This window comes from Plecotus auritus (assembly GCF_963455305.1).
Source record: "Plecotus auritus genome assembly, chromosome: 7".
Lineage (NCBI taxonomy): Eukaryota > Metazoa > Chordata > Mammalia > Chiroptera > Vespertilionidae > Plecotus > Plecotus auritus.
Window position 1 is genome coordinate 74,218,429 of NC_137774.1, and position 13,257 is coordinate 74,231,685.

The 13,257-nt window shown below is 49.6% G+C and overlaps 1 protein-coding gene across 9 annotated transcripts in view; it reads left to right on the plus strand.

The window, feature by feature from the left end:
• The window catches only part of RBFOX1 (RNA binding fox-1 homolog 1), a 2,122,525-nt gene that overhangs the window by 199,718 nt on the left and 1,909,550 nt on the right, over positions 1–13,257 (plus strand). Inside the window, exon 1 of one of the 9 annotated variants that reach the window (XM_080678240.1) lies at positions 3,876–4,178. The exons of the other annotated variants lie outside the window; for them this stretch is intronic. Within the exon in view, the coding sequence (XP_080534366.1) occupies positions 4,104–4,178 (75 nt within the window). The 5' untranslated portion in view covers positions 3,876–4,103. Of the gene's footprint in view, positions 1–3,875; positions 4,179–13,257 lie in introns of those variants that run through there. 9 annotated transcript variants of the gene reach the window in all.

Sequence of the window (13,257 nt, forward strand, 5' to 3'; positions counted from 1 at the left end):
TTGTCTGTAAAATGGGGACCATGGTGCCTACCTATGGTGTCACATCATGTAGTAAGCCCTCACATATTAGCTGGTGTTATTATTGTTGCTATCATTGTTATCTCACAAGCCCAGAGCCACCAGGGCAGGGGGAACCAATATCCGCTCAAGCTCTGTCATGTGCCAGGTGCCTGACACAATGACTACATGTAGCTCTCATGTCATCCTATAAGATGTCTCTGAGAGGCCAAGCAGCCTGTTCAGGGTCATGCAGCTAATTAGGTGCCAGAGCTGGGATGTGGCTCTCAGTTGTAGCTCCCAAGCCATCATTTTCCCTCCACCAAACCCGGGCGTTCCAGGTGGCTCCTGGCCTTCTTGGCACCATTAAGTGCTGAATCTTAGGACATCTCACAGCCCAGAGCATCTGGAAGGAGGTCGACCAGTCCCGGGCTATTGTTCCAGCTGCTGCTGACTATGGTGCTGCCAGCAGGCTGACCTCGGCCAGCATCTCTCAGATCAGAAGTCCATGAGCTGTAGCCATTGGTCTGGCATGAACTCATCCTCAGCTTTTGTATGTGGCAGAGCTGGCTGGGTGTGAGGAGGTGGATTCCTAATGCCCTTCTGTGATCAATTAGTGCTGCCTGGAGGAGGGAGGGGAAGGGGCCCTCTGTGCTGGCATTGTCTAGTTCAGTTTGGTAGAAATAACAGCGACTGATGACATTCTGAACCAGACACCACAACCCCATGAGGTGGGTGGTATCTCCTCCTTTCACAGAGCAAGAAACAGAGGTTTGGGGTTTTGTTCAAGGCTACCCAACTGGCAATGACAGCACCAGGACTCTAACTCAGGTCACCCTGACTCTTAGCCACATCACCCTGCCTCTCTGTGTGCAGCGACTCAGAGAGAGAGGCCCTAGGAACCCAGCATTGCTATCCTGAGTCTCTTTCAGGTAGAATTGCTTTGGGATGCTGAGAGCTTTTGAGAACAGAATCTCTGGCCTGCTGTGGTGCTAAGCTGAGGGCTGGGGAAGGTGAGTGTGGCCAGGCCTTGCCCTGGCTCCTCTGGGTATTCCCGCGTGTAGCTCAGAGCATCTGCTGCTCTTCAGGCAGCCCTGCACCTTCAAGGAGACCTGGCCAGCCAGATTCACACCAGAGCAGGAGCTGGGAGAGCAGAGTTCATGAGGCCGCTGCGCCCCCTGCAGGCCACGGGTGGGCAGTACATACACCCCTGTGCTGCGAGTTTTTATTTTTAATGAACATTTTAAAAATTGAAGTGTTCTATATATACAGAAAGGAGCTGATATTAAGAGTACAGCTTGACACATTATCACAGAGTTAATGTATCTGGGACATCAGGACTCCCTCCCCTCCTCACCCCCTCTCCCCAGCGCTATCTGACTATCTGAGCATAGGTTAATTTTGCCTGTCTTGAACTTCGTATAAACAGAACCACACAATATGCATTCCTTTGCATCTGGCTTCTTTTGTCCACAAGAAATGCACACATATGTTCACCAAATTTTACATATATATATATATATATATATATACTAGAATGTTTATAGAAGTCTATCCACAATAGCCCCAAATCGTTCAGTAGGTGAAAACATTGTAGTATCTTTATACAATGGAATTCTTAAAGCAGTGAAAATAGATTAACAACAACTGTAATGAATCCTCACTGAGTTTTGCTTGCATTCATGTGCCGTTCACACGTGCCCAGGAGCGGTCCTGCAGCCCCGAGCAGGACCCTGAGGGGAACTCCCAGCACATTCTCAAACTGCCACTGCAGCCCAGCCGCGGCCAGGACGGAGCCCAGCCTGAGGACCGCTCTTGTACTATAAACATCCAGCACCAGTTGTTCCTAAGCCTAACTGCGCATTGAATCACCATGGGGCTTTAAAAAACAAAACAGAAAGCAGATAATGTCCACATCCCAGTCTCAGAGATTCAGATCTAACAATGTCCACATCCCAGTCTCAGAGATTCAGATCTAATTGGTCTAGGTTGGAACCCCAGCATTGGTATTTTTAAAGCTTCCCTGGTGATTCTCATGTGTGGTTTACCCACATTAGAGCTGAGAATTGTGAACCAGCAGCAACAGCATCACTGGGCTCTGGTTAGAATTGCAAATTCCCAGGGTCCATCCCAGACCTACTGCCCAAGACATGGGGTGTAGGACCTGGAATCGGTCTTAGTGAGCCTCCCCCGCAACAGTGCTGCTGCACATTGGGTGGGAGACCAAGCGCAGCCCTGCTCTCTGCAGATAAACCAAGGGTTTCCACGAGGATTTGTTGGATGAGGGGAAACTCAGAGGTCACAGGTAATTGTGTTTTACAATTCTAATTAAAGTCTTTCATGCCCATTTATTTCATGCCTATTCACTGAGTACTTCCTTTGGGCCAGGCCCTGTGCTGTGTGCTCAGTGCTGGTGTGACCTCACGGAGTTTACAGTCTAATGAGGGAAGAGAGACCATCATATTAAGATACAATTACAATAAGAGCAAAGTACAGGATGCTCAGAGTGCTTGGCAGGCGTGGGAAACACCAGACAGGTCGTCTCTGAAGTCTATAATCTCAGTTGAGATGGAAAAATGAGGAGGATTTAATTGAGTAAAAGTGGAACAAAGAATATTTTAAGCAGAGAGAGCACAGTATATCCAAAGGTCTTGTAGCCACAGATACATTTATGCTTTTTTGGTCTGAGTGAAATGACTTTACCTTCTCCTACTAACTCATCAACCATCAAAGTGAGGTCTTCTGACTTCCAAGCAGTAACCTTCATGGGAGGAGAAAGTGGATCTTGATTCTCTCCATGTGTTGTTTTTAAAATTTGTTTTTATTGATTTTTTGAGAGAGAGGACGGGAGAGAAGAGAGAGAGAAATATCCATGTGGGAGTGAAACATCTATTGGCTGCCTCCTGCATGCCCACTACTGTGGGTTGAGCCCACAACCTGGGCATGTGCTCTGACCAGGAATCTTTGAACTGGCGACCTTTTGGTGTACGGGACAAAGCTCAACCTACTGAGCCACACTGGCCAGAAAAAGTGTGCTGACTCCTAGCCTAGATGCTTCCCGAAACACAGATCTCTGCTAGCTTTCACTGTTGCCTGATCATCTTTCTGAAGGCAAACGCTTCTCTCCCTCTGTGTTTTTTCTCCTCCTGCAATAAGGACTATCTGCAATCTAAGGGAGGATGACTTAGGAATAGAAAGAGTGAACTTCCACCTTTAAGCCCCCAAATCCCTTTGCCCCCATCAGCCTAGCAAAACTTCCCAGAGCCCCCACCCTTACTGGCTTTCCTCCATGCTGACTGATTTAACGGAATGCTTTCCCTGCACACCCTGGTTGCACAAATGCAATAAGAGCTGAGGAGGATGACAGTACCGATCTGGGGAGATTGATGGACTAGCCCGGGTTTCTCCCCAATGAGGCCAAGCTGGGTGTTGATGCAGCAATATGTTTGCCTGCTCTGCTCGTTAAAGTTTAATGTTTGAAAACTCCTCCTTCGCCTCCCATCAGAGATCTTCTCGAGCGTAAGAGGTAACTCCACTAGAGACTGATTAAATCTTTACTTTCTGCGCCAGGGTTTGAGGGAAGGTATTTCTGCAACTGCAGCCAAAATATGAAATTAATCAACCTGTCTCATTTGTGAGTGTCCCCAAAGCGACAGTGGAAGAGGAAAGGAAGAAAAAGGAAAGAACATAGAGGGAATTGGGGAGGGCAGGGAGGAATAGCCTTCTGGTGGGGCTTGTGAGGACTTGTGAGTGGGGTGTTGCTTTAGGTTCAGGAGATGGGGCCCTCAGCTCATGCAGACAGTGTGTTCTGTTCTCTGTTACTCTCGGTCATGTGCCTTGTGCCCAGAGACTGGGTGCTGAGTGCTTGTCAGAGCTCTGAAAGGAAGCTGACTCTGAACTCAACATGCTTCCTCCCAAGCAATTCTCTGCCATTTCGTTGTGGACCTTGTCCCCATGGAATACCTCGTTCCCCAAATCCAGACATTTGGAGTCCAGTCTTGCCACTGGAATCTGAAGGATATGTGACCTTGAGCTGTGTGTCAAGGGTGAATTGTCAGACCCTGAGCTGCCTGTGCCCAGGAACATAAGGAAGATCTGAGTACAGGATGTACCTTCACTTCCTGACGCATGCACAGAATGTGGCAATGACGAATGACTCTGGGGACATCGATGGATCTTGGGTAGGTGCCCACGATCTGACCTGAGTCCCTGCTGTGAGGGCCTAGGAGAGCTGATACAGGTGCTGTGGGCAGTGGGATGAGGGAAGCAGTAGTCAGGGGGTCTCTCCACCTGTCCCTCTGTGCCCCTAAGGGCTGTGGAGGCAGTGTGTTCCTGAGGCCTGTGGGCTGATGGCAGAAGAGCCACTTGGCATCCACTTGGCAATCGCTGGGCATGTTTGGATTTGTGTTGTGGGGTTACTGAATAGTAGAAATGGGGTGGAGAAAAATCAAGATGAAAGGTAACCTTCCTGGTGGTCCCTTTGGAATCAAATACCACCTCTTAATATCATCACTATGGGGGCTAGGATTCCAAAACCTGAATTTTGGGGGAACATAGCATTCATTTCATTGTGGATATGCAATAGATTTTTTTGTTCTTAAAGAGATTTTTCTTCTTAAAAAAAAAAAAACAACTGGAGAGAGGAGAGAGGGAGGGAGGGAGGGAGGGAGGGAGGGAGGGAGAGAGAGAGAGAGAGAGAGAGAGAGAGAGAGAGAGAGAGAGAGAGAGAGAAAGAGAGGAGAGAGAGGAGAGAGAGGGTTTTATTGTTCCACTTATTTATGCATTCATTGGTTGATTTTGGTATGTGGCCAGACTGGGGACTGAACCTGCAACTTCAGCATATCAGGACGATGCTCTAACCAACTGAGCTACCTGGCCAAGGCTGACACCCAAGAGCTTTAGCTCACTGGGCATGTGGGGTGGACCAATCGAGGAATCTCAGAGATGAAGAAGATGGCTCAAGGTGATTGAAAATCCCAAATAGCAAATATGATCCTAGATTGACCCCTCTCCACCCCATGTTCATTTTGCTCTAAACGTACTGATCATCCCCTAGCTTCTCTTAGGTGCCTTTGCTTAGTCTGTTTTCCCAGCCTTCCCATATCTGGCTCCTTCTCACCATTCTGCAAGGTCTCCCCACCTGCATGGCCTCTGTGGTCACAGTGCATTTCAGCCCCCTGCTGACTTCCATCATCTTGCATATCGCAGTCTGTCATGATCTATTGGCACATTTGCTCGTAGGTGTCAGTCAGGGAGAAAGTATCTGTATTGTTTGCAGTGAGCAGAGCAGCACTCAGTGAGTGAGCAGGCGGAGCAGCAATGCTCTGGGGGAATGGTTCCTGCTTTGAGCTCTCTGCATCGCCAGAGACTTTGGTGGTTATTACGTCTTCATTTGCAATTGGCCGCACCATCCCTGTGCTGCGATTCATTTTTAGTTAGAGATTGTTTTCGATTAAAAAGTGCATAAACCACAGCCTCAGCGCTAATACATTTCTGCTCAGTGGAAAGACCCAGATCATGGATTTTGTCATTTGCCACCATTGATTTTCCATGAGTAATAATTACATTTTATACACAACATCTGCACTAAGTGGTATTTATATCTGCGATTATCTGCAGTAACTTTTGATGTTAAAATATGCTTTTTGTTGGGGGGAGGGGGTGCTGATTAAATTGATTTTTTTACTTTTGCCATTGCTTTTGATCCAGACAATGCTCTTTCTCATATGAAATAATAATTTGGCAATCAGAGCCTGAAATGGTTTTATAAATGAAGTTTGAATTGCTATTTCCATCAGCTGGGATGGTAATTTTCAGCTTTCACGGGGGTTGGTGAATTTAGAGCCACTCTTGAAATTTACTTTGCTATTATTACCTTTGAAATCCTCTGGGGATTTGTCTCATAACACAGACACTTCTTTCATCATGCAGGGTTTTGCCCTTGCTGTGAAATTCTCGGCAAACCTTCCCACTCTTTAGCTCGGCATTCATGGCTTCCCACAATTGACACTTAAAAAAAATCCTCACCTGAGGATACTCACCTACTCACCACCCCCCCCCCCCCCATAATTTCAGAGAAAGAGGAAGGGAGGGAGGAAGGGAGAGAGAGAGAGAGAGAGAGAGAGAGAGAGAGAGAGAGAGAGAGAGAGAGAGAAAAGAGAAGAGAGAAACATCCATTGATCGCCTCCCATAAGCACCCTGACCAGAGCGGGGATAGAACCTGCAACCCAGGTACATGCCCTGACCAGGAACCAAACCGTGACTTTCTGGTGCACGGGGCTATGCTTTAACCACTGAGTGACACTGGCTGGGCCTGACAACTTTTTAATGGATTCAAAAATGCTTGATGAGCCTCACCTCTCACCTATGCACCATGTATTCCAGGTACTGGGAATTTACTGGTGACGGAGACAGATTTCCTGCCCCCCTCCCAGCCCCTGGAACTTGCAATATGGATGGAGAGACATAAAGAAGCACATGTAGGCAAGAGAGAGTTTACAGATTCTGATAATTGCCCCATGAGAAACAAGGTTATGAAATAGAAGGTTAGGGGGAAGGTGCTTCAGGCAGGTTGGTTATTGAGGGAAGTGTCTCTGGCAGGTGACAGTTTTGAAAACTGGAGAGTTGTGTGGAGTGGCTGGGTTAGTGAGCATGGGGATGGCAGGCAGAGACCAGGCCCTGGCAGGCATTGAAGGCTCTTGTGGGGGCACTGAATTTTATTCTAAGAGCAGAGGTTGGGAAATTTAATTGATGCTGCTGGTGGTGGGAGTGTTAATCATTGTTTAGTTTGTTTAATTTGTATTTTTTGAGGTCACACTGGTTACTGTGAGGACAATAAAGGGTCGGGAGATCATTTAGGAGCTGTGACAGTTGTTTAGGCCAGAGGTGGTGACACCTTGGACCAGGCTGCTGGCAGTGGAGACCAATAGACAGGCTGCTGGCAGTGGAGACTGATAGACAGGGATAGGTGTGAGAGAGGACAGTCACGTATCCAACCTGATACGCCCTTATTTTCCACCAGAGATCTTCTGACAAGTGATCCCAACATATAATGTACATTATCCAAACGTGAGATGTGGTTTTGCCTCTGGGTCTCATGCTCCTCACTCTCTACCGGTCCATTGCTCCTCCCGCATATTGTCACCTGTGTATCCTTAAGCTTGGAGCCACTTTCTCCTCCATGCAGCTGCTAGCCACTGAGGGCCTGCTGGCACTGCCTTCTCAGAAGTGCCGTGTCAGTGTTCTCAGTGTTGGTGGGTATAAGTGGCTCCCGGCAGCAGCTGGATGAAACGCAGTTTTCAGAACTCACCCTCTGGGGATTCTTGTTCATGGGGTCTTTGCTGGGGCCCAGGGGTCACAAGCATCCCAGCTGATTCTGATGCTGGCAGCCCACTTTGGCTCTGTGTTGTCATTTCAGTTTATGTTTTGTCTTCTGTTGTAGGTCCTAGCCCTGTGAGGGGAGAATCAGGCCATATTTCATGTTTGTCATCCCCCAGTACCTGGGTACAATGCTGTGCATAGAAGAGAAGCTCAAATATCTGTCTTTGGTAGAAAATCCCAGGGTAATGCCCAGCTGTGGTCGCGTGGCAGGGCAGCCTGTCCTGGCCCAGACGGCCTCACCCTGCGGCCCCTATGCTGGACTCTCCCTGCCCAGATCTCAGATTCCCACCCGCCCGCTCGCTAATACCCACCAATCATTCTGGCCCTGATGTAAAAGTTATCTCTTCATTACCCCTTTGACTCCCATTTTACAGATGGACAAACAGAGGCTTAGAGAGACTAGATCACTTGACCAAGCCCCCACAGTTACAAAGGGCAAGACAAAGATTTGAACCAGGGTTTCTGACGTCAAAATCCATGCTCCTAATGGCCATTCATAATTTCATTTCTTCAGTCAGAAAATATTTATTCTATGCCTGCAGTGTCCTAGGAATCATTCTTCTGCCACCCCCCTTATTCCTCTTCTATCCTCAAATTTGCCTGAATCTGCCCTCAGGCAGAATAGATTAGGCCTACTCTCTCGAAAGTATCAACCCTTCAAATGTTCTTAGGCAGATAGATCTTAAGTTTCCCCCTACTGCTTTCAACTCTTGCCCCAGACACGTCTCCAGACATACCCTACTTGGCCAGTGCACACCAATCTCCGAACACGGTGCATGGTACCCGATCAACACTTGATGAACGTGAATCTGATCACTGTTATTATTGGGGAGACAGGCAGGTAAGCAGCTACAGTGCAGAGTGATCAGTGGGGTCAGCAGGAGTGGCTGGGGCTTAGCTAGACCAGGGCACAGAATGGAGAGGGGTTCCTTGGAGGGGGAGAGGGGTGAATGAGATGGTGCAGAGGGAAGCTGGTTGGGCAGAGGGATCAGAACATGCTCAGGGCAAGAAGAGAGGTCTGGACACCCTTCAGCCCCATGGGACAAAGAGCTGGCCTTCCCTTCCAGGTGGTATCTCCCAGGGGAAGGGGCCACTCCAGGGAGGCCTGGGGAGAAGGCTCTTGACCATCCTTGCCCAGGCTGGTGAGGGACTGGGCGGAATTGGACCTGGTGCCCTGTCTCCCGTTCCTCTAGGTCTGGCTGGAGACCTGCCTTTTGTCGCAGCTGCTGTAGGTGGCAGCAGAAGCCCGGCAAAGCCCATGTATCTAGGGCATCAAGAGGGAGAAAATGTAATCAGGACCGTAGCCTCCAGCCTCTGTTATCTGCACAGTGGTTAGGCTGGGAGCCGAGGCGGTTAGAGCAGGCAGCAACCGGATTAGCAGAATTCTCTATTGAGTTATAGCCTCTCTTGCAGACGGCTGCGGAGACAGCAGTGCAGCCTCTCCCGCAGGTCAGATCCTCCTCAGATCAACTGGTCAGCTCCAGACTCCCCAGGCCTCAGGGGAACCCGAGAAATAGCCAGAGCAGGGAGCCCAGGGCACAGATTAAGATTTTGAAAAACCAATTCCCTCAAATGATGGGCTCCCAGAGCATGCACTGAAGTTCTGTTCTTGTCCAAGATGACTGCTTTGATTATTCTACTTAGAAGTGTCACATACACACACCTCCTGTGATATTTCTCCCTCTCCCTGGTGCCCAAAGCAAGGGCTTGAGCTGCTTATTAGTCAGGGACACACAGCCCAGTGGTTAGGGGTGCAGGCTGTGGGACTGGACAAGGGGAGGAGCCCTGACTGCCTCCTGCTGCTGTGTGATGTTGGGCAGGAGATGAACCTTTCTGTGCTGCCATTTCCTCCTCATACAGCTTATCTTATTTGCGTTCTTATAGGGAGATCCGAGAAGACCTTTGGTTTTGTGGACAGTCTTGCCCATGGGAAGTCACTGTCGCTCCTCCCCCAACTCTCTTTCTCTCCCCTCCCCCAGTGATTTATATGAGAGAGAGAGAGAGAGAGAGGGAGAGAATAAAACATCGATGTGAGAGACAAACATTGATTGGTTGCCTCCTGCCGACTGGGGATTAAACCTGAAACCTGGGTATGTACCCTGACCAAGACCATAATGTGTACGGACGACACTCCAACCAACTGAGCCACGTGGCCAGGGTCTCTTTCTTTTTTGCTAATACTTTGTTGAGATATAATTCCCATACCATATAATTCACCCATTTAAAGTGTACAAGTCAGTGGTTTTAAGTGTATTCAGGTTGTGCGACCATCACCGTGGTCAAGTTTACAGCACTGTCATCACCCCCAAAGAAACACATTTTCAGCTATCAACCCCCAATCCCCACACCCTCAATGAATGTGAATATGATCAGTATTGTTATGCAAATTCAAAATAACAATCATCTCCTTTCAGTGTTTGCATTTGCTCTTCAGGACAGTTCAATGAAAAGGCCTCCTTCCTTTTTCAGTGGGGGTCAGCCATGCCCCTCCCCATCATAGCCTGAGAGGTTGGCTTGCTCTTCACCTCTGGGGCTGTTTGGAGCTGCCTCCCCAGTCCCTTCCTCTAGTCCAGAGGGGGAAGGTGGGAAAACCTGCCAACAGGCCTCTTGCTCATAGCACAAGCAGCTTGGCTCCGGATTTCTCATTTCAAACTCAATTTGTGGCTCTGCCAAGAGCAGCAGCACCCCTGAGCATGTAACCAGATTACTCCCACCCCCGCCCGCCTGGGCCTGGAGCACGCAGGCAGCCTCCCAGGATTGAGGCTACCCAGGGCCTGCCCAGCCTGCATAGCTCCTGGGTCACCAGGATACCCTCCGCGTTTGTCCTCAGGACACTGAGACAAGTTTCCTGATTGTCGTGACCGCAGGTTTGGCCAGACTCGCTGTTCCCATCAGCGGTCCTATAAGAGCTCCGGTTTGTAGAGCAAGGCGGGGCAAGCCCTCCTTGTGCATGGAAATCTTTTCTCTTTTTGGAACCCAGGAAGCATCCTCTCTATTATCATCAAGAGGGAGGGGCCTGTGCAGCCCCCACCAGGCATGCCAGGCACACACCCCCACCATCTCACATTTGCTGAGCACTTCCTGGGTGCAGACACCCTGCTAGGTGCTAACTTGTCTCACCCTCCCTGCTACTCTCTGGGGAAAGAACAATGATTGCCCGTTTGCAGATGAGGAGGCTGACACTTAGGAGGACTGAGTCGCTGCCTGGCTGCGGAGCACATGCTTACCCCCAGCAAAGATGAAAAGGGGCTGTTTCTGTGAACTGTCCAAATCCATAGGGATGGCAGGTGAATTAGTGGTCACCAGGGGCTGGGGATGAGGGGGTGTTGGGGAGGTGGTAGTTAAGGGTATGGGGTTTCAGTTGGGGGTGTTGACAGTGATCTAAAATTGATTGTGGTGTTGGTTGCACAACTCTGTGACCATCAAAAGCATACACTTAAGTGGCTGGGTTACATGGTATGTGAATTCTCAGTAAAGCTGTTACAAATAAAGAAGAAATGAGGAATTACCCTTGGAAACTGCATAAACATGTTGTCCCCCTTCTCCCCTCACCATCCTGTAATGAAAACCTGGAATTTGCCACTTTCACATTTAACCTAAGTTAGTGGGATAACCCTCCTCTAGATGGCAGACACCGTCGGACCTTCGCCTTGGTTTGCCTTGCTCCACGCCTGGTGTCGTTGTCCACGTATATTGCCACTCATAGAACCCAGGGAATGTTATGCCTTTCATTTCAGATTGTAGGGTAATCCCTGAGGGTGGGCAGACCCTGGCCCAGGCCCTCTCTCTGCTGCCCCTCTGGCCCTCACAGTGGTCTGGCTTTTGGGAAAATTCTACACAAAACAGGACCTGGGTACTATGCTACCTACCACCTCACCTGCATCTAATTTTACCGAAAGGGTGCCTGTCTCCCTTTCAGCCCTGAATTGCTGACAGGAAGAGTGGGAGGGAAGAGTGCCCATTCCAGCACACTTTTGTAGCCCTCAGCTTTTAGAGACCAGTTGGGGATTCCCTGTGAGGATGCACTCCTCCCAGAATATGGTTCAGGGTCTGCATATGTATTTGGAGGGGCTGAAGCCTCACTCGGCCAGGACATACCTGCTAGCAAGCCAAACCACAGCATTACCCCTCTGTGTGTAGAGCCCTTTCCCACCTCCCTTCCAGCTTTGCCCTCACCCATCCCAGTTGGGGAAGGAGGGAAGCTGCTGACTGAATTCAGACTGGCCCAGGGAGTCCTGGATTCTGAACCCCGCCTCCCCCAGAAGGAGGATGAGGAGCCCTGCCCTTGTCTTTGAGCCTAGACTGCTTTGTAGGCCACTGGTCTGTGGACCTGGCTTTGAAATCGTTAATGTACTGTCTCCCCACAGCGTGCTGGGCACCCTCTGAAGGCAGGAACCCCAAAGCCCTCTGTCTCCAGCTCCCAGGTTCAGCAGAGCGCCCACACCAGTGATGCACTTGGGTCATATTCCGGAGAATAAGATGCTGGCAGTGGGTAGGCACACAGGTTTAGAGTGGACAGATGCTCCTGACAGATCCTCTTTCCATTGTCTCCTGTCTCCATCCTTTTCTGTCCTCCTTCCTCTTCTGGTCCCTGGACCATCCAGTCCAGTCACCCAGGTCCAGGCAGATGAAGCCAGACCAGAGAAAAGAAAACAAATTAGGAGCATCCCCAGTGCCAAATGAATATAAATAAGTATGCAGAGGCTCCTGCCCACCCACGGATTACTCACCCCCGCCCCCCCACCCAGAGGCGTCGCTCGCCTAGCTCAGCTCTGTGGAAGTTAATGATAAATTAAACCTATTAATCACCCCAGGCAGTGGGGCTGGCCTGAGTGTACACTGGTGGGGGTAGGGGGGCTGGTAGGCAATAGGATGAAGATGCTGCTGCAAGAAGGAAACGGGGTGCATTACAGCATCTCTGGGGCGAGGCAGCACTTGGTCGTGAACACCCCCTCTTTTTTAGTATTGGCCACTGGATATTTCGGAGCTGCCCACCATGGGAGGGGTAGGCAGACCTACACCTTCCACAACTAAAGGTCATTTTACCATCTTCACACCTTCCACCTGCATTCCCCTTTTCCAGCACAATCTGGCCTCCAACCTCTGTCCTTCGTTCAACCCGGGCTCCACAGTCCTCTCTCAGAGACGGTCAGAATTGAAGTCCTGTTCCTTCTTCCACCTCTTTCTTTCCTTTGTTTGGGTCCCTGGAGCTCAGCTGCCTGGGTTAAAATCCTGGCTTTGCCTTTAGTTGTGTGTAACCTCTCCGTGCCTCAGTTTCCCCATCTTTAAAATGGGATTGATAAATGCCTCTGTCATAGGATTTTGGTGAGAATTAAGAGTGTAAATTCCCATGAACAACTCCCCACACAGACTAAGCATTGTTAGCGGCCGTTGCCACTGTCCCCATGATTGTTGTTACTGCAGTAGCTGTGTCATTCTTCATACTCTTTGCCATGGTTGGAAGTGATCTCTTTTATGTGTTGGCATTGACTGTCTGTCACTGCTTCCCCCAGTAGAATGTACGCTCTGGGAAAGCAGGGATTCTCTTGATTCTGTTCCCCTCAGTTTACCCTCTCAAGCCACGGCTGCCCTTAAACTCAGGGTCTTGTTGTTGACTGGCTGCTTCTCTCTCAGTTACAGCCACTCAGTCAGATTGAGCACAGCCATGTCTAAGGCACTGAGGGTATCGTGTGAAGCAGAAACGGGCTGAGTTTCTGCCTTCATATTAGTAGTCTCAGAGTCCAGTGTGAGAGTTAGACATTAAACTACTGCATGTGTTCCAGCATAAGATTCCCTGTTGGTCTTTGTGCTTTGATGTGATGTCCACGTGCCGGGGCGAGAGCAGGAAACCTGGGTGATCAGGCTGGGCCCTGGGCGGTG